General features: G+C 45.2%; 1 protein-coding gene across 1 annotated transcript in view; it reads right to left on the reverse strand.

The window, feature by feature from the left end:
- Positions 1 to 5,738: 5,738 nt before the first annotated feature.
- LOC136757489 (transient receptor potential cation channel subfamily V member 5) overlaps positions 5,739 to 27,105 on the reverse strand; it is a 45,061-nt gene continuing 23,694 nt past the window's right edge. Inside the window, exons 5-16 of the mRNA XM_066712400.1 lie at positions 25,410 to 25,550; positions 24,848 to 24,946; positions 20,072 to 20,298; positions 19,262 to 19,408; positions 18,951 to 19,169; positions 18,671 to 18,757; positions 8,975 to 9,051; positions 8,498 to 8,669; positions 7,944 to 8,010; positions 7,224 to 7,492; positions 7,038 to 7,144; positions 5,739 to 6,806 (exon numbers count right to left, since the gene is read on the reverse strand). Of these exons, the coding sequence (XP_066568497.1) occupies positions 6,506 to 6,806; positions 7,038 to 7,144; positions 7,224 to 7,492; positions 7,944 to 8,010; positions 8,498 to 8,669; positions 8,975 to 9,051; positions 18,671 to 18,757; positions 18,951 to 19,169; positions 19,262 to 19,408; positions 20,072 to 20,298; positions 24,848 to 24,946; positions 25,410 to 25,550 (1,913 nt within the window). The 3' untranslated portion in view covers positions 5,739 to 6,505. The remainder of the gene's footprint in view (positions 6,807 to 7,037; positions 7,145 to 7,223; positions 7,493 to 7,943; positions 8,011 to 8,497; positions 8,670 to 8,974; positions 9,052 to 18,670; positions 18,758 to 18,950; positions 19,170 to 19,261; positions 19,409 to 20,071; positions 20,299 to 24,847; positions 24,947 to 25,409; positions 25,551 to 27,105) is intronic.

A 27,105-nucleotide genomic window follows, 5' to 3' on the forward strand; every position in this document is an offset into this window, starting at 1 on the left:
GGGAACATTGCAATCTGCTTGTGGGGGGGTGTGAGGTCAAGGATGGGCTGACTGTAGCTGCATCAAAGTATATGGACAGGAAGTGAGAATATGGACTCTTTGTTTGATGGGGTGTGTGGAAATGGGGGTGGCAGCAGTGTGACCATCTGTTTAAATGCCATTTTGCACAAGAGATTAGTTTCTTACCATTTATTTGAATACTATATATTTTTTTTTATATAGCACCTTTTTTTATCAATAACACAAAACGCTTCACAGATTACTAAATAAAAACTGATGGATGGATTGATAAAAGGCCATTGTCAGAGGACCAAAGCACGTCCAGGAGTACAGCTGGTGAGGAGGTTAGATATGTGAGAGGGAGAGATTCTCCCAATGGCTTTGAATGCCAACAACATCACTTCAGTGAGTTCAGTATTTGACCGGTAACCAGTGTAGGGATTCCAGTGTAGGGGTTATGTGACCCCCAGTGCGAGACCTTATCAGCACCCTGGCTGCAGAGTCGTGAACATACTGGGGTTTCAGGAGAGTGGTTTTAGATGCGCCCGGAAGTGATCAAGACACCATCCCCCCTCCCTGACCATCTGTGATTATTGGAATTTATAAATTAATTTTGGGATTGAACAACTCCAATGTCATCACACTCGCTTCCAGTCAAAGCGTATAAATACTCCATCGCCAACACACACCCCCAGCGCTTAATTCTCTTGCATCCCACCACCTCCCCTGTCACCAATCGCCTCTGCAGCAGTTCCTTGGCTCAGTCCCTGTAATGGTGGGGTTTGACGGTCCGGACCAGCTACAGACCGTCATTCCCGTAGCCAAGAGAATAAGCCAAAATCAAATAAAATCGCATTCCCTCCGCCCCAATGCTAATCGGTATTGTGAAACTACTGAATGTATTTGGTGCAGTATTTTATTAAAATATTTTTTTAACTGTTGTCAGCTTATTATATTGTATTTTTAACTGATATAGATTACATGCTAGTATTAAAATATAGGGGCCATCTTGCACCTAATTTATTACAGCTCTAGTTTAAAGTTTATCTGAGTTTAAGCTGAGGATCGAAATCAAACCCAGGCTTACCTACATTTCCATAAAGGGGATATTCCAACCTATCTATCTGACAGAGTCTGTACTGGCGTGTGGCATTAGTGGCTAGGTGTCAGACAGAGAGAGAGAGAGACAGAGAGAGAGACAGCGCCCCCTCACTCTGTAAAGGCACAGTGGGGGAACTACAGCTCACTGAACTACAATACACACAGAGCAGTCATTTTCATTGTCATTATTTATTTCCTCCCGAGTAACAATAAAAAAAACTTTTCTTCAACATGAGACTGGAACATAACTAACACTATTCCTTTCCCCATCTCTCTCCCTCTCTTTTTGTCTCTCACAGACAGACACACACAGAGACAGACAAACATGGAAATACAGATGGAGAGAGACAACAACAGAAACTCTCCCTCTAATCAGCCATCTCTGGCTCCTCCCCATCCATGAGCTCTGAATCCAGGGCACTCTGGTGAATCAGTTGGCAGATACAACAAAGGTAGAATGAATTTTCCCTGCCAGGACTTCGGGGGTTTTAATTCCCTTAGATGACAACCGAAAATCATCCACACATTACCAATCTCATTGGTCCATCTAGAAATTCTACTCCTTTTTGTTTTTGAGCAGCAGGATTGGTTGCAGCTTGTTGGCACTTTGCCTTTGAAATTCAGACGCTCCGAACAGTAAATGCTGTTTGCAGATCTGTAAACGCTTATGTGCCATTTTTTTGTATTTTGTACCTGTAATGCCATTCTGTCTGTTAGCACAAAATGCTCATACTGCGCATCATGTTGCAGGCTCTCAAGCCTGGTGACTGGTTCACCATGGTAGATCTGAAAGATGCCTATTTTCACATCCCCATTGCGCAGACGCTCAGGAAGTTTCCCCGCTTCGCATTCGAAGGCAGAGCATACAACTTTGCTGTTCTTCCCTTTGGCCTGTCTGTAGCCCCTTGCACATGGATGCCATGCTCACTAGATGACTGGCTGGTCTGTTCTCACTCCAGGGAGCAGGTTCAGAGCCACACGAGCCTGATCCTTGACCGCCTCTCTGAGTTGGGCCTTCGGGTCAATCGAAAGAAGAGCCACCTAACGCCAACTCAGCGGGCGCATTTCCACGGACTGCGTCTTGACTCCATTGCCAAGTTCGCCACGTATGTCCCCATACCTGCGTGTCTCTCCCTCTTCCGGTTGAGAGCCTGTGTCAGGTTGTCCTTTGCCAGAGGCTGCTGGGCCTCCTAGTGGCTGCATCACAAACCCTTCTACTTGGCCTACTTCAGTTGAGGCCTCTGCAGTGGTGGTTCAGTTCCCTCAAGATGCATCCTGATCGTGATGGTCACTCAGGCATGCTTGGAAGGTGCTCCTTTGGTGGTGAAGTGCTTCAAACCTGGTTATGACAACAGACCCCTCCAAACAGAGTTGGGGAGCTGTCTGCAATGGATGCGTAGTCCGAGGCAGATGAATGGTGCCCCCACATCAATGCTCTGCAGCTACAAGTAGTGCTCCTCAGACTTCATCACTTCCTGTCAGTACTACAGTACAGACACGTGTCGGTTCAGATGGACAACACAACAGTGGTTGCGTCTGGTCACACAGATTATACCGTCTAGCACAACATCTGCTTCTGTGGGCACAGCTTCGGCTTCACTCCATCAGAGCAGTTTACCTCCCCAGCCTCTACAACATGGCGGCGGACCTCCTCTCTCGGGGAGGCCCCCCAGGTTCAGTATGGTGACTACACTTGCTAGTGATCCAGCAACTATGGAACTGCCCGCATGGAGCCAAGCCCCATTTGAACCCCTGCATTCAACTGACCTTAAGCTAGTGTCGCTGAAGACTGCGTTTTTGCTTGCAATCACGTCTGCTAAAAGCGTGAGTGAGTTACACGCCCTGTCCGTACACCCTTTGTGTGTCTGTTTTGCGGGAGATGGCTCCAGGGTCATGCTCCAGCCTAACCCTGTGTTCCTCCTGAAAGTGCTGTCTCCAATCCATGTCAGCAGGCCTATTAAGTTGATGGCTTTGGAACTTGGAACACACATTGGAAGGACATTCGGCGCCCGGACCAGTTGTTTGTGTCCTATGGAGTGCGGACACAGGACCAGGCAGCTCTGATCTCCTCAGCCTCCCCAGGTTCCCACACATATATATTGTGACACAGTGCGAGGTGTCTTCATGTGCGGGAATCTCGGTTAAAGCTTGCAGCAAAGAAGCGATATAGCACAGGGAAGCCTTTACATATACTGTACAAAGAAAAAAACACCTAGCCTGGGGTTAGGGCGCTAACTGACACTATTGTAGCATCCATAACTACTCCTGGGCTACTACTCGGTTACCCGGTTAGAAAACAAACAAGTGAAGGGAGAGAGAGTCTTATAGTCACGACAGCATAAGCCAGTCCAGGTCAGATTTACAAATTGGGGTCTCGCAGGCAGTCAAAATCCAGTAGGTCAGTTCGCTATTACTTCTCTTTCTCTCCTTCTCACTCTACAACAAACCAAACACCCTCCTTACTTTTCCCCTCAGGTACTCTCATTATCGGCAGCTGTCCATGTCTTCCGCCCCACAGCCTGTCACTGTTGCGTCAGCCACTGCGTTCAGTATCCGGCTGCACGCCCTGCATGCTGTCAGTGTGTTCTGGGCAACAGCTCATATAGGGGAATCCAATAGGTCCTAATAATAATATACCTCCCGTTCCGCACCACACCCTGTACAATGTCACAAAATGTACATATCTATCTATGTCTAGTGTGTAGTAGTGTGGTACAATACACACAGTACAGTCTCTGTGTCTTAGTCTGTCTCTCTCACAGACGCACACAGACCTACAGAGACACAGTGCAGTGTCAGTGACCACAAAGTGGCAACAAACTAAATCTCTTTGCAAATGGGAGTTCCTTGGTCAGTCGAGCCAAATTGATCAGAAAGAATGAACACAGACTCAGGTTCACAGAAAGTCAAAATTACAGATTTTATTAAAGCGACAACTAAACCAGCAATACAAGAGGAGGTACAGTAATAAGTCAGAGACATTATGGGTATATAAGCCTGTACTCTGGGCTTTAGAGACTACAATAAGTCATTAAAACAAAAGTAAATATGCATGTTAATATTGTTAGTCTGATGCAAATATCTAATTGCGTTCATATTTTGTGTACAGAAAATCATTACATCAGTCTCCAGAAAGAGAGTTACAGTTCCACCTGGGTTGGGATGTCCCTGGCCATCCCACTAATTCATGAATTAGGTTGTTATGACTTTAGACATAGACAGGGTCTGCAGACGCGTATCAAACCCCTGTGATGTTTAGATTCAAGACAGCGAACAGCGGAAGAGTGAATATCTTTAAGAGCCCACTGGTAGTTAATTAATCATCACCAGGAGCATGAATGGTAATTCTCATGCAACTCCAACATGAAAGGAAGGAGAATAATATCTTCACAGACTATCCCTCTTAAACCTGTATGTCCTCTTATTTCACGCTTGTTTCTCGAGTTCATATAATGACGAATATTGAATGTGCGACACTTACGGATTGCCCAGAAAAGGTGCTACGTGTTGCCGTGTGGGGAATGAGTTGCTGTTAAAGCTCTGTGCTCTAGAGGACTTTGTGAGGAGTGCGGGAACACCTCGCTCTGCACAAGGCAGAGGGTCCAGAACAATCTGCGCTCAACGGGGGCAGAGCAACCCTGCATGAATGGGGGCAGGTTTCAGAAACATGACAATGAGCATGAAAATGAGTGAGTACTGATACAAATGTGCTGTTCATCAGAAAATTTGATAAATTAACAATCATACCAATAATAATAACATCATAAACTCACTATTGCCCCGTTTCCACTGGCGGACATGTCTGGACGCGTCCAGGTTTTGTGGCCGGTTAACTATCTGCTGCCAGACGTGGCCGTAAGTGTCCGTCACGCCCACCAAGGAAATACTTCGCTTTCAGAAGTAGAGATTTATGCTTGACTTGTAGACAGACAGGGAAGAGATCAGATACATTGTGTCGGAAGATATAATCTCAAGTGCCATGTGCGATAACAAAGAAATTACAGTTTTATTAGCAGCATGGAGTGAAATATGTACAGAAACAATTACTGCTCACAGTTAATGTCCGAGTATATTAATAACTTGCCAAACATGGATTTCACAGGACCGTGACTCGTTAAAAATAAACTGAAGGATAATAATCGGATCGGTAGCAGCCGATTTTATAAATATTTTATGAACTAGATACTGTTTCAGGCTGTCATTTTGTGAATGGAGACAATCAATATGAAGGTGAACACGATTTAGTTAACGTGTGCCCATTTACAAGTTAAATGAATGAATAAATAAATACAGCAGATCTGGGTTTCCCTATAAAACATTAAGGACTGGATTAATAAATGCGCCCATAAGTCCATAAATGCCATGACTGAAACTTTAATTAAATTAAATTAAATTATAACCTGCTATATTGTAGCTGCTGTTACTATACGATTAATCGTGAAATGTGTGTTTTTTGTTTAAACTGTAACTTGCCCTGGTTAAGGACGTCTTTTAAGTAAATTAAAAATAATATGGCAAAAAGTGTCATTTGCAGTTACAAATCTGTAGAAAGAGTAATAAGTTAAGTTGTGCCATTTAAAATACATATATACTAGCACATATCTTGATGATGATCACAATAATAACAATAACAATAATAACAATAGCAAATATTTATTTTTATTATTGCACATGGAAACATTTTCTTACGGTAACATAATGCTTGTCTAAATATAAAGTTGTCTATACACGTTTAGCTATTCCTAATATCTCTTAACAGAAAAGTGTATGTATTACGTTGTCTCCAATCATGTAAAGCATCAATAATAAAATAGACACAAAAGTCCTTTCCACATCAGGCTCTATCACTCGTAGTGTTGTTTTCTGCCTGTTTTTAAAACTAAACAAACCAAACCCACAATCGCTCTGCTCCTCCTGCAACAGGGGACAGACTTGCTACAATGGCCTGGTTTTACAAAAAGCTCTGGGATGCGTCCGGCACAGCATGGCACGGACGCTTAAGCCAGTGGAACCAAAGCATTAATCTGTTGGAATGTTTACTTTAATCAACCAAAGTTCCTGTTCCTGACTGACGATCTATCGCTGCATTTTAGATTCTCCCTCAAAACTTTTTCTTCCGGCTTGTTTTGGACCCCATATCGTTATCACCATTATTTTGTATTAATTTTGAATGTGTTCACTCGCTAAACAGATCTGCTAATGTCTACACTTTATTGGGGGGAGGTGGGTGGGGGGGTCAGTCTGACAGCAGTTAATGAGCTGTGCTGTTTTTTTAAACCACTACACCATCTATGAGTGCAAGTTTCACTAATTTGGGATATTGTTATTTAAATGTTGAAATGAATTAATTATTTTCATAAACAGTACTGTATAGCATATCTCTCTTTCTTCCTCTCTCTCACAATCAGACACTAATCTCCACCTCCAGCCCCTTCTCATCTGTGACCTTTGACCCCAGGGTGCTCCGACGAATCAGGTGCCAGCCCCTCAGGGACTTCCTGGTGATGTCCGGTTCCTGGCCACGCCCCCTGCACATGGGTTGAAAGAGAGACACTTCGGAGGGGGTGTGGTCAATGCCAGGGCCAAACACATAGGCCCCGGAGGGGGTGGGGTCTGGCTTCTCTTTGACCTCATCCTCCTCCTCATTGTTGGTGTTGGCAGAGCAACCTATCTTCTGTGCATTCTGGTCATTCCTCTCATCAACCCTGAATAATAATGATGATAATAATAATAACAACAATACTGAATGTCTGATGGAGCTGTATTGTGCATCACTGCATTGTGCAGTTGTGTTTAATTGTGTTGCTGTTGTCATAGTATGCATCTGTGTAAGCATGAAACAACCGCAATGCATAACTGCCACTACACACCTGTCACTCACACTGTCACTCTCTCAGTGTCTCTCTCTCTCACAGTCACCGCAGGGCCCAGCTTACCTCAGGTACCAGTTGTCTCCGAGACCGTAGACCCGCCCACTGATCCCCATCCGGGGCCACAGCCTGCGGGGCAGCCAGCGCTCCAGCATGAGAGTGGCGGCAACGACCTGAGAGAGAGAGACTGTGTGTCAGTGGGTCGGTGTGTCAGAGTGTCATTGTGTCAGTGGGTCGGTGTGTCGGTCTGACCTGTGCTCTCCACACCTCCTCCTTCTCATTGGCCACTCTGCACGTTGTGTCGGACACCATGGCGATCAGCAGGTTGTTTATGAGCATGAAATACAGCAAGGAGAAGATGACATGCAGCACGAACACCACCACGGGGGTGGCCTGGGTGGGGTCCACGAGCATGTTGACCATGGCCACGGACACCTGGAACTCGTAGAACAGGGTGGAGGGGAAGGAGTTGAACGCGGGAATGGCATTGGGATTCTGAGTCATGTATACCACCCATATGCCTGGAGGGACAGAGAGAGAGAGGGAGGGAAAGAGGCAGGGAAGGAGAGACAATGGAGATTGATTATTTTATTTTTTCAGTTCGCTGAGCACCACCTGATGACTTTAACTACAGTCGGGTGATTACAGAGGCTCATCAGTAGGGTATCCAGTAAGTGAAACAATACGCTCTTTGTAATGGTGGTGGGAAAGCAAAGCATCACGGGAGCTGTGGTCAGAGCATTTTAAATAGTGACACAAAAAACTGCAATTGCCATGGTGCACTTGACATGTGTTGTGGCTGAAAACACAGTATCTTAGGAGCTGTACTAACAAAACAGAGGGGGAGAGAGAGAGAGAGAGAGAGAGAGAGAGAGAGAGAGAGAGAGACTCTATATATGTGCAAATAATAATGATAGTTATACAAATCTGTAGTTGATTGTTAATGACACATTGTCAAGAGGTGTGACTCACCAGAGCTGAACCCCATTAGCACCACGACACTCAGCCAGAAGTACTTGTGAAAATCACCACATATGGCCTTGGGAAATAATTACATACATCTGAATTAATCATTTAACAGGGTTACACAGAATTCACCTCAGTACAGTCCAGTATAGAGCAGTCATAGTCCAATATTGGAACAGTGAAGAACCAGCCCAGGCGAGTACAGTCCAGTCCAGTATTGTGCAGGATAGTCCAGTACAGTCCCGTCCAGTACAGTGCAGAACTGTCCTGTCCATTACAGTGCAGTCCAATCCAGGACAGTGCAGTCCAGCATAGTGCAGTCCAGTCCAGTCCAGTAAAATACTTGAATTTGAATTTGACTGGGGGAGAGAGAGAGACTAGGAGAGAGATGGAAAAGAGAGAGTGCTAGAGAGACAGAGACGGAAAAAGACAGATGGAGATAGAGACAGAGACGGAAAAAGAGAGAGAAAGAGAGATGAGAACACACATAGTCCCATGCTGCAAAGGAGCCATTGACTTCCACAGAGAGGGGGAGCAGAGGATGGTGGGAGTTTGCTCACCTTCTGGATTGAGACGACGATGGGGCCCAGAAACTCAAAGCCGCGGGCAAAGTACATGGTGTTGCACCAACTGAGGGTCAGCGCAAGTGCCATGACATCAATCTCCCCGTTTCCGCTCATATTGGTCAGCCGCAAAACCAGTATGACCAGTACCATGCAGGCATAGCTGATACTTGGGGAGAGAGAGAGAGAAATAGAAATAGATCCACAGACCCTAATACCAACCCCAGAGACACTCCTGACACAGAAAGACACTCAGACCCTCCTGCATAAATGAACCATGAAAACTACTGTACCCAGAATGCACCAGAAAAAGACAGCGGCATAAATGGGTAATTGTATGTAAAAATAATGTGAATATATTGTAACAATTGTAAGTCGCCCTGGATAACAGTGTCTGCTAAGGAATGAAATAATAAGCAGCAGCTGTGCACACAGGGTGCTGATGGGTAATGTAGTGCTCTCAGTGACACTCACAGTAATACATGGAATGGTCCCCCAAGAACAGTCTGACCAAAATGTCTTTTCGGTCCAAAATGCCAAAGACTAGGGATCTGGGGAAAAATGATTAATACATTGTTACTATTGTTGTTTTAATCATCTTTCTTATAGACAATTCAGTTGCATTTCATTTTAGTGCGTTGCTTGATTGATGGCAGGACTGGTGGTGATGAGAATGACATTTCCCACAATGCACCGATACACCTTTCCCATTGACGTGCATTGTAGTCACAAGTCAAGTTGTTAATACCCATTGCAATGAACTTGGCGTGTGAAGTTATTCTCTATTGCTATTGATTGCCTGTTTACGACCTCTGTGTGGACCCTGACCAACGATTCCTGGATTCTCCCTACCAGCCTGTTTGCCTCATCATTGACCCCCTGCTTGCCTCATCGACCTCATCTTCAGATTATCCTTGACATTGTTGATTACTGGTTTTCCCCCTCGCCTGTCCCTGGACTACCATTTCTCCGCACCTGGGTTCCTCTCGTCCACGATGCTTCGTCGCAACTACTACTACTACTAATAATAATAATAATAATACTAATAATAGTAATTTAGCCATACCATTTAGACATGTCCTTGGCGATTTACGTGAGTAAGCTATTCAATCAAAAATAGTCTACATGAACACCATTATGCAGAAGTGGTTGTATATTAAATGTAAAGTTCAAAAAGCAAAGTTTGAAGGACACAATTATTATTTCAATTAAAAATCATTATTTCTAACCTTGTCAATGACTATATTTTCTATTCATTTTGCTATATCTCCTATTCAAACTAATTTCATGTATGTTTTCATGGAAAACAAGGACATTTCAAAGTGACCCCAAACTTTTGAATGGTAGTGTTTATTAAAAAAAATAAACTTAACCTACACCTACAGTGGGGGAAAAAAGTATTTGATCCCCTGCTGATTTTGTACGTTTGCCCACTGACAAAGAAATGATCAGTCTATAATTTTAATGGTAGGTGTATTTTAACAGTGAGAGACAGAATAACAACAACAAAATCCAGAAAAATGCATTTCAAAAAAGTTATACATTGATTTGCATGTTAATGAGGGAAATAAGTATTTGATCCCCTATCAATCAGCAAGATTTCTGGCTCCCAGGTGTCTTTTATACAGGTAACGAGCTGAGATTAGGAGACTCTCTTAAAGGGAGTGCTCCTAATCTCAGCTCGTTACCTGTATAAAAGACACCTGTCCACAGAAGCAATCAATCAGATTCCAAACTCTCCACCATGGCCAAGACCAAAGAGCTGTCCAAGGATATCAGGGACAAGATTGTAGACCTACACAAGGCTGGAATGGGCTACAAGACCATCACCAAGCAGCTTGGTGAGAAGGTGACAACAGTTGGTGCGATTATTCGCAAATGGAAGAAACACAAAATAACTGTCAGTCTCCCTCGGTCTGGGGCTCCATGCAAGATCTCACCTCGTGGAGTTTCAATGATCATGAGAACGGTGAGGAATCAGCACAGAACTACATGGGAGGATCTTGTTAATGATCTCAAGGCAGCTGGGACCATAGTCACCAAGAACACAATTGGTAACACACTACGCCGTGAAGGACTGAAATCCTGCAGCGCCTGCAAGGTCCCCCTGCTCAAGAAAGCACATGTACAGGCCCGTCTGAAGTTTGCCAATGAACATCTGAATGATTTAGAGGAGAACTGGGTGAAAGTGTTGTGGTCAGATGAGACCAAAATCGAGCTCTTTGGCATCAACTCAACTCGCCGTGTTTGGAGGAGGAGGAATGACCCCAAGAACACCATCCCCACCGTCAAACATGGAGGTGGAAACATTGGGGGTTTGGGGGGGGGTTTCTGCTAAGGGGACAGGACAACTGCACCGCATCACAGGGACGATGGACGGGGCCATGTACCGTCAAATCTTGGGTGAGAACCTCCTTCCCTCAGCCAGGGCATTGAAAATGGGTCGTGGATGGGTATTCCAGCATGACAATGACCCAAAACACACAGCCAAGGCAACAAAGGAGTGGCTCAAGAAGAAGCACATTAAGGTCCTGGAGTGGCCTAGCCAGTCTCCAGACCTTAATCCCATAGAAAATCTGTGGAGGGAGCTGAAGGTTCGAGTTGCCAAACGTCAGCCTCGAAACCTTAATGACTTGGAGAGGATCTGCAAAGAGGAGTGGGACAAAATCCCTCCTGAGATGTGGGCAAACCTGGTGGCCAACTACAAGAAACATCTGACCTCTGTGATTGCCAACAAGGGTTTTGCCACCAAGTACTAAGTCGAAGGGGTCAAATACTTATTTCCCTCATTAACATGCAAATCAATTTATAACTTTTTTGAAATGCATTTTTCTGGATTTTTTTGTTGTTATTCTGTCTCTCACTGTTAAAATACACCTACCATTAAAATTATAGACTGATCATTTCTTTGTCAGTGGGCAAACGTACAAAATCAGCAGGGGATCAAATACTTTTTTCCCTCACTGTACATAAGAAGAAACCGCCTCAATCCCACACTGCCTGGCTCGCAGCACTGTTCTGTTACACCAGCACAGATACCAGCTTTGATGTGAAACCTGCTTTAAGTAGCCTACGGCCGCAAACAACTGTCCTATTGGATTTAGTCTCAAATACATGAATAAAATGAGAACATACATGAATATTGGGAACATTTAAAAATAGACTGGATAGGACCCTTGGATCACTTAGATATTAATGGACACCAAACAAGCACGATGGGTCGAATGGCCTCCTCTCATTTGTAAACTTTCTTATGTTCTTATGTTCTTAAAACAAGAAAACAATAATAATAATTGAAGCGCAGGCCCCCTTGGTGGTTGATGTAAGCCTTAAGACCTTGAGCGAGAGAAAGTGGAGTTCCATTGTGGAGAAGGGCTCAAAGGGAGCACCACTAAGTCCTTGCAGAACTAATTCCAAGTCCCAGGCTGGAATTGTGTCCTTTACTGGTGGTCTCAGACGTCTCGCACCCTTCAGAAACTGGGTTGCCAGGAAATGGGCTCCTGGGGAGACATTGTCAATCTTATCATGGCATGCGGAGGTATCAGCCAGATACACCTTCAGTGTGGAAGCCGATTTCCCGTCTTCTAGCAGTTGTTGCAGGAAGCACAGGATAGTCGACATGGGGCACAACATCAGGTCCACTTGTCTGGCTAGACACCAGTTCTGGAAGGCTGACCATTTCTAAATGTATTGGGCCCTAGTGGAGGGGGCCCTGGCCGATTGTAGCGTCACAAAGACATTGTCAGGCAGTCCCAGAGACATTAGGCGGTGCCTTTCAGGGGCCAAACCCACAACTGTACCTGTGCTGGGTCTGTGCCAGCATCTGTGCCTGCGTCATGAACCACAATTGGGGGGCCACCGGGGGGCGATCAAGAGGACTTGGGCCCCATCCTGTCGAATCCTCTCCAGTCTCAGTGGAAGAAGTGGAGGGAAAGCGTACAGCAGTTCCTGCGGCCATGGGTCAGCAAAGGTGTCCACGCCCAGGGGACCGCCTCCTGTTTCCATGGAGAACCATAGAGGGCAGTGGGACGTTGCCCACAAAGCAAATAGGTAGACCCGTACGTTGATGTGAGCTCCCATCCCATTCCAGACAGTGCCCCATCCCCTGGGATGATGACTTCCCTTCTGTGCCGGCAGCCGAGGGGAGAGCCGAGGCGCAGATTGTCTTGATTTCTCCACCAGGACAGTGCCTGCCAGCATGTTAAGGTCACTGTTAGTGGGTGGTGTTTGTCTCTCACTGAGTTTCACCTGTGGGCGTTTACCCAGTGTTGTAATGGACACATCTGCATGAGACCCAGGGGAAGAATATTTGAGGTGGCCTCCATCAGCCCCAACAGTTTTTGAAATTTGACCAGTTGGAGAGTCGATGCCCTTTTGAATGATGCAAGGCACTTCTCCTCTCCAATAACTCGATTCTGTCTCTGGACAGGTAGGCAAGCATGTTCTGAGAGTCTAGCCTCATTCCCTGTCTGTGCGGGTTCAAGAGAGATTTTCTCTGTGTGAACTGAGAGACCCAGTTTAGTCACGTGACGTATGACCTCTGCTTTATGGTCCTCTGCCTGAAGCATGGAGTCTGTGCACACCAGCCAGTTGTCCAGAAAATTCAGGATCCTTATCCCCTTTGTCCTGTGGGGGGCCAAGACTGCATCCATGCACATGTGTGGGGCGCCAGCAAGAGGCCAAATGGCAGCACACTGAACTCGAACACCTGGCCTTGGAAGGCATTATTTCCTGTGTGCCGGTGAGGATGGCGATGTGGAAGTAGGCGTCCCTGAGGTCTATTTATGTGAACCAGTCGTGCCGGCCAGACAGACTGGAGGATATGCTGTGCAGTCAACATGCTGAAGTTTATTTTCTTCAGAAACATGCTGAGGCCCCTCAGGTCGAGAATGGGCCTGAAGCCTCCGTCCTTCTTTGGCACTAGGAAGTATCCCAAGTAGAACCCTGCTTGAGAGTCCTCTGCAGCCACTAGTCTATTGCTCATTTCTCCTGCATCATAAAGATGTCCTGTGACAGAGCTTTCTGGGGGGGGCAGAGTGGAAATGGAGGGCGTATCCATGGGTCATCATCGTTCGCACCCAGGAGTCCTGGGTGTAGGCTTGCCATTGGGTCTGGTCAGTCTGTTGGGTGGTGGTGGGGGTGGTGATGACGGCCGGGTCCCTTCAGGGACGCTCCTGTGGCTTCGCAGGGGGCCTTCGGGGGTCTCCCCGGCCCTTAGGTCTCCAGCCGGAAAGCCTATTCTTGCCCAGTGGCATCGTTAGGCCTGGGCTTCCGGGGCTTAAGCCCCAGGTCTTTTTGTACTAGCCCCGGTTCTTTTGATCCAATTCCAATAATATATATATATATATATATATATACAATATATACAATATATATAATATATAATATATACTCCGATTATTTACCATAACGGCATTGCTGCGCGATTATCAGCGGCGTCGCCAGCCATTTTTGCCGGGAACCTTTTGGGTGTTGCCCTGAACATAATTTTAATATCTCGACAAAAAAATCGTAATGTGTGTGAATGTGTGATAGTTTTCGTAACATGCTGTAACAGTCTGTCAAAATAAATGCAGTGTCTCTAGCATGTCAGTGAACATCTCTAACTCTAACTCTGTCTGAGGGGGTGTGGATCTGATGGGCCGTGCTGAGTGACACTAGTCAAACAGCGGGAAGAGAGAGTCAGCGGGAAGAGACTAGAGGAGAAATGACAGAACATAGACAAAAACAACTGGGTATTTTTTGATTTTTCCAAAAGAGGAGTAAGGGTAAGAATCTAGCTTATGTATAAACTTTTGAAATTGCCTGTTGATTTATGATATGAATTGGATTCGGCACCTACAATCATGATGAAGAGAAATGTACATAGCTCATCATGATTGCCACCGTTGTAATTGTAGCTAGACTACTGTAGCTAGCTACTGTAATGGGCTAAACTTAACTTTACACAGCATTGTACTTTAATATGTAGGTAAAAAACATAGTGTAGGCATACACTCACCTAAAGGATTACTAGGAACACCTGTTCAATTTCTCATTAATGCAATTATCTAACCAACCAATCACATGGCAGTTGCTTCAATGCATTTAGGGGTGTGGTCCTGGTCAAGACAATCTCCTGAACTCCAAACTGAATGTCTGAATGGGAAAGAAAGGTGATTTAAGCAATTTTGAGCGTGGCATGGTTGTTGGTGCCAGACGGGCCGGTCTGAGTATTTCACAATCTGCTCAGTTACTGGGATTTTCACGCACAACCATTTCTAGGCTTTACAAAGAATGGTGTGAAAAGGGAAAAACATCCAGTATGCGGCAGTCCTGTGGGCGAAAATGCCTTGTTGATGCTAGAGGTCAGAGGAGAATGGGCCGACTGATTCAAGCTGATAGAAGAGCAACTTTGACTGAAATAACCACTCGTTACAACCGAGGTATGCAGCAAAGCATTTGTGAAGCCACAACACGTACAACCTTGAGGCGGATGGGCTACAACAGCAGAAGACCCCACCGGGTACCACTCATCTCCACTACAAATAGGAAAAAGAGGCTACAATTTGCACAAGCTCACCAAAATTGGACAGTTGAAGACTGGAAAAATGTTGCCTGGTCTGATGAGTCTCCATTTCTGTTGAGACATTCAGATGGTAGAGTCAGAATTTGGCGTAAACAGAATGAGAACATGGATCCATCATGCCTTGTTACCACTGTGCAGGCTGGTGGTGGTGGTGTAATGGTGTGGGGGATGTTTTCTTGGCACACTTTAGGCCCCTTAGTGCCAATTGGGCATCGTTTAAATGCCACGGCCTACCTGAGCATTGTTTCTGACCATGTCCATCCCTTTATGACCACCATGTACCCATCCTCTGATGGCTACTTCCAGCAGGATAATGCACCATGTCACAAAGGTCCAATCATTTCAAATTGGTTTCTTGAACATGACAATGAGTTCACTGTACTAAACTGGCCCCCACAGTCACCAGATCTCAACCCAATAGAGCATCTTTGGGATGTGGTGGAACGGGAGCTTCGTGCCCTGGATGTGCATCCCACAAATCTCCATCAACTGCAAGATGCTATCCTATCAATATGGGCCAACATTTCTAAAGAATGCTTTCAGCACCTTGTTGAATCAATGCCACGTAGAATTAAGGCAGTTCTGAAGGCGAAAGGGGGTCAAACACAGTATTAGTATGGTGTTCCTAATAATCCTTTAGGTGAGTGTATATGATATATTAGGTACGTAGGATATCTTATTATGAGTCTAATTTAAGTTTATTTCATGGTTTTGCAGAGGGTAGCAAAGATGAGCTACAAACTGAAGAGCCAGGATCAGCAGCTGAGTCAGAGTCAGGCATAGAAACTGGTACAACTGTTTGGTGTTACTTTGTGTATTTGTGTGTCAGAGAGAGACATTAATGAGTGAAGCAATTTTGATTAGCTAAAATGCTAATGCTACTCATCATGCCTGTACATTGGAATTCATATTGCAATTGCAATGTCAGTATAGACTGGTCAATGTCACAGTGTACTTTTTAAAGTTACACTGAACTTGAATGTAAGTAAGGTGCCAGAGTGCATAAAAAAACATCAAAATAGAGCTGTTATATAGAAAAAATACGGGGGAGGATCCCCCCGGACCCCCCTACAGAAATCCAGGCTAAGCCCTGGAAGTCCTCAAATCCTAGAAATGCCCCTGTTCTTGCCCCTCGCCTGCAACTGGCCTGCATGAGCCAAAGATGGCATCGGGCTGCTACCATGGCTGTGAGGGATCTCCCCATGGCTTTCCCTGCCTCAGGCAGCAGGTCCATCATATATGCAGACACAAGCTCCAGCTCTTCCGCATCTCCAGCAGACTGTCGGTCCCTCATCCATCCAGCCAGGTGTCCCATGTAAAGAACTAGGATGGCTTGGACCTCTGACGTTTCAGCAGAGTATGCCTTCTTAAGCATAGCATTGGTGATACTGCTCTGTTTGTTAGGACAAATGGGTTATTTACAATGCATAAGTCTGGCCACTGAGTCTCCTATTGGTGGAAAGGATCACAGGCTTTTTTGGTCCACCCCACCCCGTTGTGCACATCGCGTCTGCCTGTCTGGAAGTTACAGGAGCAGATGCTGGTGGATTCCAAGTGGACTGGATGATATCCACATAGTCCTCAAAGAGGGGCTGAACAGTGTGTGCAGTCTCCCGCCCACTCCAGCTCATCCAGAACTCTGTGGCTCGTCTGGTATTCTCTCTGCCCCGATTCACACACGCTACTCCACTGCTCCGCTCCCTCCACTGGCTCCCGATAACGGCAATCATTCAGTTCAAGACATTGACCCTCACCTACCGCTGTCTCAACCACACTGCACCAAGCTACCTTCAGTCACTCGTCTCTCCATACATCCCCTCCAGACCACTGCACTCCTCCAGTGCTAGAAAACTAACTCTGCCTCCTCTCCACTCTCCTTCCTCCAGAGCCACTCCTTCTCATCCCTGGCCCCTAAGTGGTGGAACGACCTTCCCACTGAAGACAGCAGAGTCCCTGACCACCGTCCGGCACTTACGCAAGACACATCTTTTCAGACTCTAATTTAGCCATTTACTCTCCTGTAAGATAACACTTTTTATAACAACGTTTTATCATACTACTTGCCTTGCATTACTAGTACTTGTATTGTTTATTTTGATTCCCCTGTGCTCCCTTTCTCTTGGGCCTTGACTGTGACCTACATCTTGTCTGCACTCATCAGCTTTTACAATCCAGGATGTAAGACCTCATATATTGTATACACTTGTGTAAATTGGAATTTGTAAAATGTATTATGCTTTGAATTGCACTGTATTCTGTAAATTGGAATTTGTAATGTGTTATGCCTTGAACTGCACTGTATTTTTGTACTTTGTATTACGCTTATTTTGTAAGTCGCCCTGGATAAGGGCGTCTGCTAAGAAAAAATAAATAATAATAATAATAATATGCTGTCTAGGTCGATGTTTGCGTCGATGTTGGTCAAGGGTTGTCGATGGGATGTCTTGATCCTCGATGTCGATCGACGAATGTCGACGTTGATGGAGTTGGGGACGTCGAAGTTTGAGGTGTCGAAAGGGGGAACAAGAGGTTGACAGATGTGGTCGAGATCGACGAAGGTGATCGAGAGGTTGACGGAGGTGGACGAGGTCGGCAGATGTGGTCAAAGGTCGACAGCGGTGGTCGAAGGTCAACAGAAAGTCGAGAAGTCGACAAGTTCGACATATGTTGATGTCAAGGAGGGTCGGATATTGATGTGAGTCAGCGTGGGGGATTTCCCCAACCAGGAGATGGATGAGAGGTGAATGAGGACGTTAAGCCAACCGAACTCGCAGGAGGCTGCTCCAGCCGGAGTAGCATCACATTCTTGTAGTCACCTTCCGTCACTCAAATCTGTTAAAAAGAAGTGGTACAGCAAGTAGTTTTGTACAACAGATCTCAATGGAGGAACCGGTCATCTCTGAGCGAGACTCCTGCCACACACTTACCTCCGAAGATAAGCCATTTTTTGGACCGAAGTCAGATGAGAAACTCCGAAGACTGTAGAAATAATATTAATACTCCAAAGACAATCCAAGCAATCCAAGCAAATCTAAACTCCGCAGAGCCGGTGAGCACACTTCTCCACTTAGCACTCATGCTCACGCAAAGCAAAACTAAACTAATCTCTATCACTGGCAAGGTGAAAGAAGAAATGGCAGGCAGCTGCAGTCAGGAGGAGACTTTTCACAGACACTGGGGGCGGGTCTTCCTCCTGCCAGCAGAGCCCCTATTGGTACATGTTTTCACTGATTGGAAGGTCAGAAGGCTCTTCCCATTTGGTAATGGCTGTCTTTCAATTTGAAAGGGAATCACTTCTTGTCCCGCCTTCCAGAATGTTTGTTGCTAGGAGGAAATACAAGCATGAAAAGATTGTGCCACAATTATAAAAGGGACTAAATAAATAAATAAATAACAAAATAAATATGTAAATAAAAAGATAGATACATATATATATATATATATATATATATATATATTTTTTTTTTATTTCCATTTATTTCCATTTTTATTTATCTATGTATTTATTTTTTGTCATATTTTATTTATTTATTTATTCATTTTGGCACAAATTATCCTCCATAGTGTGAGAGCAAGGGCTCTTGGGAGTTGCTGTTCCTGACCTCCATCATGAGGATGACCAGAGCTCCTATCACACTGATGATCTCGCCCACCAGACGCAGAAGATCCTGAGAGGAGACATAGCAGTCCTGAGAGAGAGAGAGAGAGAGAGAGAGAGAGAGAGACAAAGGATATATAGCACAGAACATTAACTCTGACTCACTGCACTGTATTAACATCCTCCCTCCTTCCCTCTCCTCTCCCCCTCCTCTCTCGTCTCCCTCTTCCACACAAACCCTGACCCCCTCTCCCTCTCTCCCACTGTCCTCCCCCCACCCTCACCTGCAGTGGCTTCTGTATGTAGATGGTGCTGGAGTCTGCGTACTGCAGGGTGTAATTGCTGGGCACGGGCTGCAGGGGGCGGTAGAAGCAGCACAGTGTGAAGCAGCTCAGATACAGCACGTAGAGCAGCAGGAGGCAGCGGAAGTACAGCCGGCCATAGAGCTGCCACTTCAGCCTGGTCAGCTGGCGCACAGGGGTCACCTCCAGCACCTGCCGAGCCTGGAGGGGCAGAGAGGTACATGTGACTGACTGACACACTGACTGAGTTCCAGACCCCTGACACTCTCATAGACACACACACACACACTCACCTTTCTGTTGGAGCTGCTCACTATGAGCTCCAGCACTGAGCACAGGTCGCTCCAGGAGTCGATCTCTGTCAGGTCATACAGGGTGGAGGTCACAGGGCCCAGACTGCACTGCACTCTGCGCCGCCGGTCCACCATCTGCTGGAACATCTGGCAGAGAGAGAGTGAGAGGGATTGTGGTGAGGTTTGATTGGGACTGCTTTCTGGACTATGATTCCCATGGTGCTCTGGGCAGGCTGGACCATTGACAGGCACAGGATGGGAAAGGCAGGGAATCATGGACCTTTTCACCCTGGAACAGAGGAGACTACATGGGGACTTGATTCAAATCTTCAAATTCATGAAAGGCATCGACCACATGAAACCAGAGGAGCTTTTCCAGATCAGCAGGGACACACGCACCCGGGACACAAATGGAAATTGGGCTTCAAGGCATTCAAGACAGAAAACAGGAGACACTTCTTCACACAGAGAGGCGTCACAATCTGAACAAACTCCCCAGCGATGCGGCTGAAGAGACAATTTGGGAACATTCAACAACAGACTGGATAGGATCCTTGATCACTTATTATTAATGGACACCAAACGAGCACGATGGGGCAAATGGCCTCCTTTGTAAACTTTCTTATGTTCTTATGGGATATGTAGTAATTGGGGGGAGTAAACATGACACTTAGCACTCAGTTAACTAAAAAACAATCTGTATCTCCCATGAGACTTAGCGCTCCACTCCCTGTACTAATCAATAGCCCCGATGCCCCAGGGCACCATGGGAGCTGTAGTCCAGTCTCCCTTTCTATCTGTCTCTCTCACCGTCACGTTGCCCTTCTTTGCAGCCAGTTTGAGGGGGGTGAGTCCACGGTGATTGGGCAAGAAGTCCAGGGAGACGCCCCCCTGCCCTGTCTCCCCCTTCCCTTCCCCCTGGCCTCCCATCCTCCCCCCATCCTCCTGTCTGTCCGCCAGCTGCATCAGCAGGTTGAAGATCTGACAGCTTACAGTATTACTGGGCTGGAGAATCAGGATGTGCAGGACAGTGTTACCTGAGAGAAAGAGAGAGAGAGAGAGAGAGAGAGAGAGAGAGAGAGAGAGAGAGAGAGAGGTTAATACACAAACACTGACTGACAGAGATAGGGAAAGAGGGAGGGAGAGAGATAGAGAGAGAGAGGGGTTAATACACTAACACGAACTGACCGAGCACACTGTCCTGCAGGGCCGTGCACAGATAATTTGGGGGGCAGGGGCTCAAGCAAAAAAAAAAGGTTCACCCTATACCTCCGAGGGGGCACTGATGGGGGCACTTATAGAGTCGCAGGGATAAAGGGCAGGGGCTCAAGCCCCCCCTGGGGTCTATCTGTGCACGTGCCTGGTGTCCTGAGTAAGAGTCAGATTTCTCAAACTTCTCCAAAGTGGTGTAGGGGGTAAAGAAAATGACATCATCAAATCGATGTATTCAGAAAATAAATGTGGAGTAAAGATTGGCAATACACCAACACTGACTGAGGGAGATAGGGAGAGAGAGAGAGACAGATTAATACACTTAAGTCCCATTCATACTGCAATAAGTGTTTGCCTGCTTTCTTCCTATTGCACCCCCATTCACACTAGCTTTGAATGCTGGCAAAAAACAGAGAATGCCAGCAAGAACGTTGTAGCCTTGGGATCAAGATGCTACAGACGCCTTTGGATTCGGGAGAGGAGACACAGACCGATATTCTGGACGTTCAATCCCCGTTTTGTCAGTTTCTTTCCACTGTGTTTACTTGGTTCTGACCAGGACGCCGGTTCGGCTTGGACTCATTACCAAGAACAAATAGTCAAGAGGGAAACGCAAACGATACATCAATCTAGGTGCGTATCTGTGCTATTACCAGTTCATCCAGCTGTATGGTTGTGTGTACCCAACAGTCACAGACAGAGTTGTAATGACTCAAGTCAATGACTCGAATTGAGTCAGACTCAAGTTGCATTGTTTGATGACTTGAGTCATTGATATCAAATTATTCGACTTGCCTCAAGTCCCTGCAAAAAAGAGTGCTCAAAATATGTGACTCGACTCATGTCAAAACACAAAAGTCTCCATCTGACTCAAGTCATTGTCTTCTACTGTACATGCAGTCATCTTGTCGTATAAACAGAACAGGCTTCTGCAGTGATTGGCAATACCACTGCTAAGGAAATACTTTTCCAGCTTATAGCACAGTTCTGTGATCATAACGTCAACAAGCGTCAGTGTACCAGAATCAACACAGATACTGTGAATTCATAGGTTCAATTGTCAGATTCTGCACAGATTTGCGCAGATCTGCAAAAATCAGCAGAAATCGACCAGAGGGAAGATGTCAGTGTAAGGTAGTGTTAAACTGTACATTCAACAATATGGAAAGCTGCACGCTAATTAATATGAGCATCGAAGAGTGTATGTGTGCATGCATAATGCATCTGCCTAGTCTCCCATTTTTACCATTGTTTTGTTTTTTAATTTTCATCCCATGTCAAAACAGTACAGGACTGTATCGGTTAATCCAGTGTCATACAGTAAAAAAATGAAAACATACATTCTGTGTTACTTACATGTGCAAATACATTATGTGGCCTCCATATGAATTTAAATCCCACCAAATTTCCTTTCATGTGGTGTCTGACACAATTATAGGGTACTTTCACTTGAGAAAAAGTGAGAAAATATTTGTTTAATTTTGGTATTATTCATTAATGTACATCCAATCCAATTCAGCACAGATATTTGTATATATATTGCTGATTGTCTTGACCAGTCAGAACTAATGACTAAAATAAATGAGAAAAAAGCATGACATTACATTGTGTGTATATCTACACTACCGGTCAAAAGTTTTAGAACACCCCATTTTTAAGCAGTTCAAGTCTAGTGGTCTATTCAGATGGTCACAGATCACTCAGTTTTGATTGGATATCTTTGCAAATAGGCTTGTTTTATTCAGAATAACAGTATATATTTGATGTTCTATCAAACACAGAGAAGTTCAAATCCAATTATGTAAAATCGAAAACAGAGTTTTCCATCTTGACATTTCGAGCTCTCTACGGGTGTGTGTTGCCTCAACCCAAACGTGGATGGTCTTGTTTTGATCAATAGACTGTCTGGTTCCAGAATGTATCATAATTGTCAATATTTTCTGAGATTTTATATTCCTACTCAGACCAAGTATCCCCCCACCGCCCCATTTCAGAATGCAATCTCCAATTGTTTATTTGTGCTATGCTTTAATTTCAGAGTACACTGAGACATTGAGACATTGAGCCTGTGAGCAGCAGCAGCAGCAACTCTGAGATTAACTACCCAGAGGGGCTACACAATGCGAAGGCCTGGAAGGACTACAAATTCCGTGTGCGGAGGTCCTGCACAGAGACCCTCATAGCGGACTACAGCACAGTGGACAACCGCAGGGTCAAGACCGCTCGTCTATAATTTTTGTCATAAAAAGTTCACAGCCCCATTTCCAGTTCCGTCTCTTAGGTATCTATGCAATGCCGGGCATTGAACTCAAAACTCCGGGAATCCATTGGAATAGTTCAAAGGAAACTGCTATAATAATTGTATGTTAAATAAATATTTACACATCAAAATAGATGACAAATTGTTGTGCAGCACTTTGTGCTTTGAGCTTGATAAGTGCTATATAAGTTATTTTCATTATTTTTATTATTATTAAGTTAGTTTCCCAGTGGAAAATGTATTTTCATACTTTTGTATGGTCCTTAAATTACAGATCAACCGATATTGTTTTTTGGGGTCTGATACTGATACAGATAATACATCTGATACAGATGATACATCTTCAGCAAACATTACTGTAATTGCTTTATTTTAGTTCCCATTAATTTTGAAAAGAGATTTATTTTACTTTTTACTAAAAATACCATAGTATATAGTAATCTTCAGTTATGACGAGAATAAACACTAAATAAAACCATAAAATGCAGCACAGCTTTCAAAAACACTTTCTATTGGTTATGAGGGTTTTAGTAAAACACAGTTTTATTGGTTTATGAGCCCTGTGTTTCTCAGTGGGTGTGTGCTTGTTTCTGCACAGTGCTCAGTGCGTGAGTTGGAAGCTTCCAGTGAAAACTAAAGTACCATAACTATATTAAACAACAATGGTAAATAAATATAATAACAACTGTAAAACCAAATAAATATGTATTTATTTTTTGTCTGAAGTCTGACGAAGGATTTTATGGTAATTTTAAATAAAAAATTAGCCAATGGTATGAGAAATTATCTTATTAAATTATATTATTAATTGCCAATAGTTTCAAAAAGCTGTTATCTGCCCCGATTAATTGTCCCACTGTAATCTGTCAACCTCTATCCTTAACAATATATCAAACAATCAAGTACATTTTCCAGCGGCTCACGGATGATGAATTTAATTAATATAAATCGAATATTAAGAATAAAGATAATATTCTGTCAAAATACCTATGCCGTGATATGTGGACTTACTATAAAATACAGACCATAAATGTTGGAAACAATTAATAAAATATAGGCCTATTACAAACAGTATAACATTACAAAATTCGAACATGTATTAATTTGCACAAAATACAAGTTAAATACATTAAATATTTGAGCTCAGTGTATATTGGATAGAGGAACCTGCTAAATGTCTACAATTTAACATATGAAAAACGTCTGCAATAATGAATTGCATGATTCACTCTTTAAAAATATAACCTTTATTATGAAATTGTTAGATCACAATCAACATAAATCAATAAGACCACTCATTCGCGCCTGATGGCACCCCACACACAGCACTGCGCAGCCTGCAGACCCCCCCACACAGCACTGCGCAGCCTGCAGACCCCCCCCACACAGCACTGCGCAGACTGCAGACCCCCCCACACAGCACTGCGCAGACTGTGCAGACATACCAGGCACAGCACTGCACAGCCTGCAGACCCCCCCACACAGCACTGCGCAGCCTGCAGACCCCCCCACACAGCACTGCGCAGCCTGCAGACCCCCCCACACAGCACTGCGCAGACTGCAGACCCCCCCACACAGCACTGCACAGCCTGCAGACCCCCCCACACAGCACTGCGCAGCCTGCAGACCCCCCCACACAGCACTGTGCAGACTGTGCAGACAAACCTGACACAGGTCACACTCCCTACATTGAGACAGACTGTGACTAGACACAGACTCAGCGATCACAGCCTAGAGGTGGAGGCTGGACAACACAGACAGACCTGGATCCCAGAGACAGACACCCGTGTGGACAGTGTGTGTCTGGTGAGGGAGAGACACTTTGCTCTGCCCTGCGCCAGATACACACTGGTCAGAGATGCCTTCATCCCCACATTCACAGCTCAGCCCCCGACCCCCTACCTTAGCACAGGCTCAGAGCGGGGCTGGGGGCACAGAGACTGCGCTGCGATCGCATCAGAGGACAGCACAGCCCCCACAGGGCCAAGAACAACACAAACATGTCAAGCCTGTCATGCCAATAAAACTTGTTTTGAATTTGATATTGAATTTGAATTGGGGGGGGCTGTAGGGAGTGAGAGAGAGGCGGGGAGAGAAACGCTTGGTAGTTTTACCCAGACTGTCCTGGGCTCTGATGTCAGCTCCCGCCTCGATCACCATGGAAAGGATCTCCGCGTTGCCCACAGCCGCAGCGAACGACAGCACGTGCTCCCCTGAGGCACAGAAGGTCAGGATCAGTACAGGACTACATCTCCCATGATGCTCTGCACTGACTGCCTGTCTGAGGATAGCAAAGGTTTATGGGAGTTGTGTACAGCTTTTTATGAGAGAACAGATAGAGGAGATCAACTACTGCCCACGATGCACTGCACTAGCTTTGTAATTCTAGGTTTCTGGGCAAGAATAGCAAAGGCTCAAGGGACTTAAAGTACATCATATTCGCCCAGAGAACAAGGGGGATGGGAGAGAGCAAAGAGAGTGAAGGGCAGGATGAGACACACACACTCTCACAGTCACACACACAAACAAACACTCTCAAAGTCACCTGATGACCACAGAGGCTCATCGGTGGGGCATCCGGTGAATAAAACAATGTGCTCCTTCACAAAAACACACAAACACACACACACACACACGCACGCACAAATAGAGACACACAGATGCACAGTCTCTCACCGAAGTAAAACAGCCCTTTTCTCTTCTTCTTGAAGTACCAGCCCGTTGCCCTCGGCGATGACACATCTGCTCCTCGGACAATCAGCTCACGGACCAGGAGCATGTTCTGCTTCAACACAGCAATGTGCAGCGCTGTCAGCCCTGCCAACACACCACAGAGAGACTCAACACAGCAAAGACACACTGACTGACTGACTGGACACTACAGTACATTAACACTGACTGACTGGACACTACAGCACATTAACACTGACTGACTGGACACTACAGTACATTAACACTGACTGACTGGACACTACAGCACATTAACACTGACTGACTGACTGGACACTACAGCACATTAACACTGACTGACTGGACACTACAGCACATTAACACTGACTGACTGACTGGACACTACAGCACATTAACACTGACTGACTGGACACTACAGCACATTAACACTGACTGACTGACTGGACACTACAGCACATTAACACTGACTGACTGGACACTACAGCACATTAACACTGACTGACTGGACACTACAGCACGTTGACACTGACTGACTGACTGGACACTACAGCACATTAACACTGACTGACTGGACACTACAGCACATTAACACTGACTGACTGGACACTACAGTACATTAACACTGACTGACTGGACACTACAGTACATTAACACTGACTGACTGGACACTACAGCACATTAACACTGACTGACTGACTGGACAATACAGCACATTAACACTGACTGACTGGACACTACAGCACATTAACACTGACTGACTGACTGACTGGACACTGCAGCACATTAACACTGACTGACTGGACACTACAGTACACTAACACTGACTGACTGACTGGACACTACAGCACATTAACACTGACTGACTGACTGGACACTACAGCACATTAACACTGACTGACTGGACACTACAGCACATTAACACTGACTGACTGACTGGACACTACAGCACATTAACACTGACTGACTGGACACTACAGCACATTAACACTGACTGACTGACTGGACACTACAGCACATTAACACTGACTGACTGGACACTACAGCACATTAACACTGACTGACTGGACACTACAGCACGTTGACACTGACTGACTGACTGGACACTACAGCACATTAACACTGACTGACTGGACACTACAGCACATTAACACTGACTGACTGGACACTACAGCACATTAACACTGACTGACTGACTGGACACTACAGCACATTAACACTGACTGACTGGACACTACAGTACATTAACACTGACTGACTGGACACTACAGTACATTAACACTGACTGACTGGACACTACAGCACATTAACACTGACTGACTGACTGGACAATACAGCACATTAACACTGACTGACTGGACACTACAGCACATTAACACTGACTGACTGACTGACTGGACACTGCAGCACATTAACACTGACTGACTGGACACTACAGTACACTAACACTGACTGACTGACTGGACACTACAGCACATTAACACTGACTGACTGACTGGACACTACAGCACATTAACACTGACTGACTGGACACTACAGCACATTAACACTGACTGACTGGACACTACAGCACATTAACACTGACTGACTGGACACTACAGCACATTACCACTGACTGACTGACTGGACACTACAGCACATTAACACTGACTGACTGGACACTACAGCACATTAACACTGACTG

This window comes from Amia ocellicauda, chromosome 1 (assembly GCF_036373705.1).
Source record: "Amia ocellicauda isolate fAmiCal2 chromosome 1, fAmiCal2.hap1, whole genome shotgun sequence".
Taxonomy (NCBI): domain Eukaryota; kingdom Metazoa; phylum Chordata; class Actinopteri; order Amiiformes; family Amiidae; genus Amia; species Amia ocellicauda.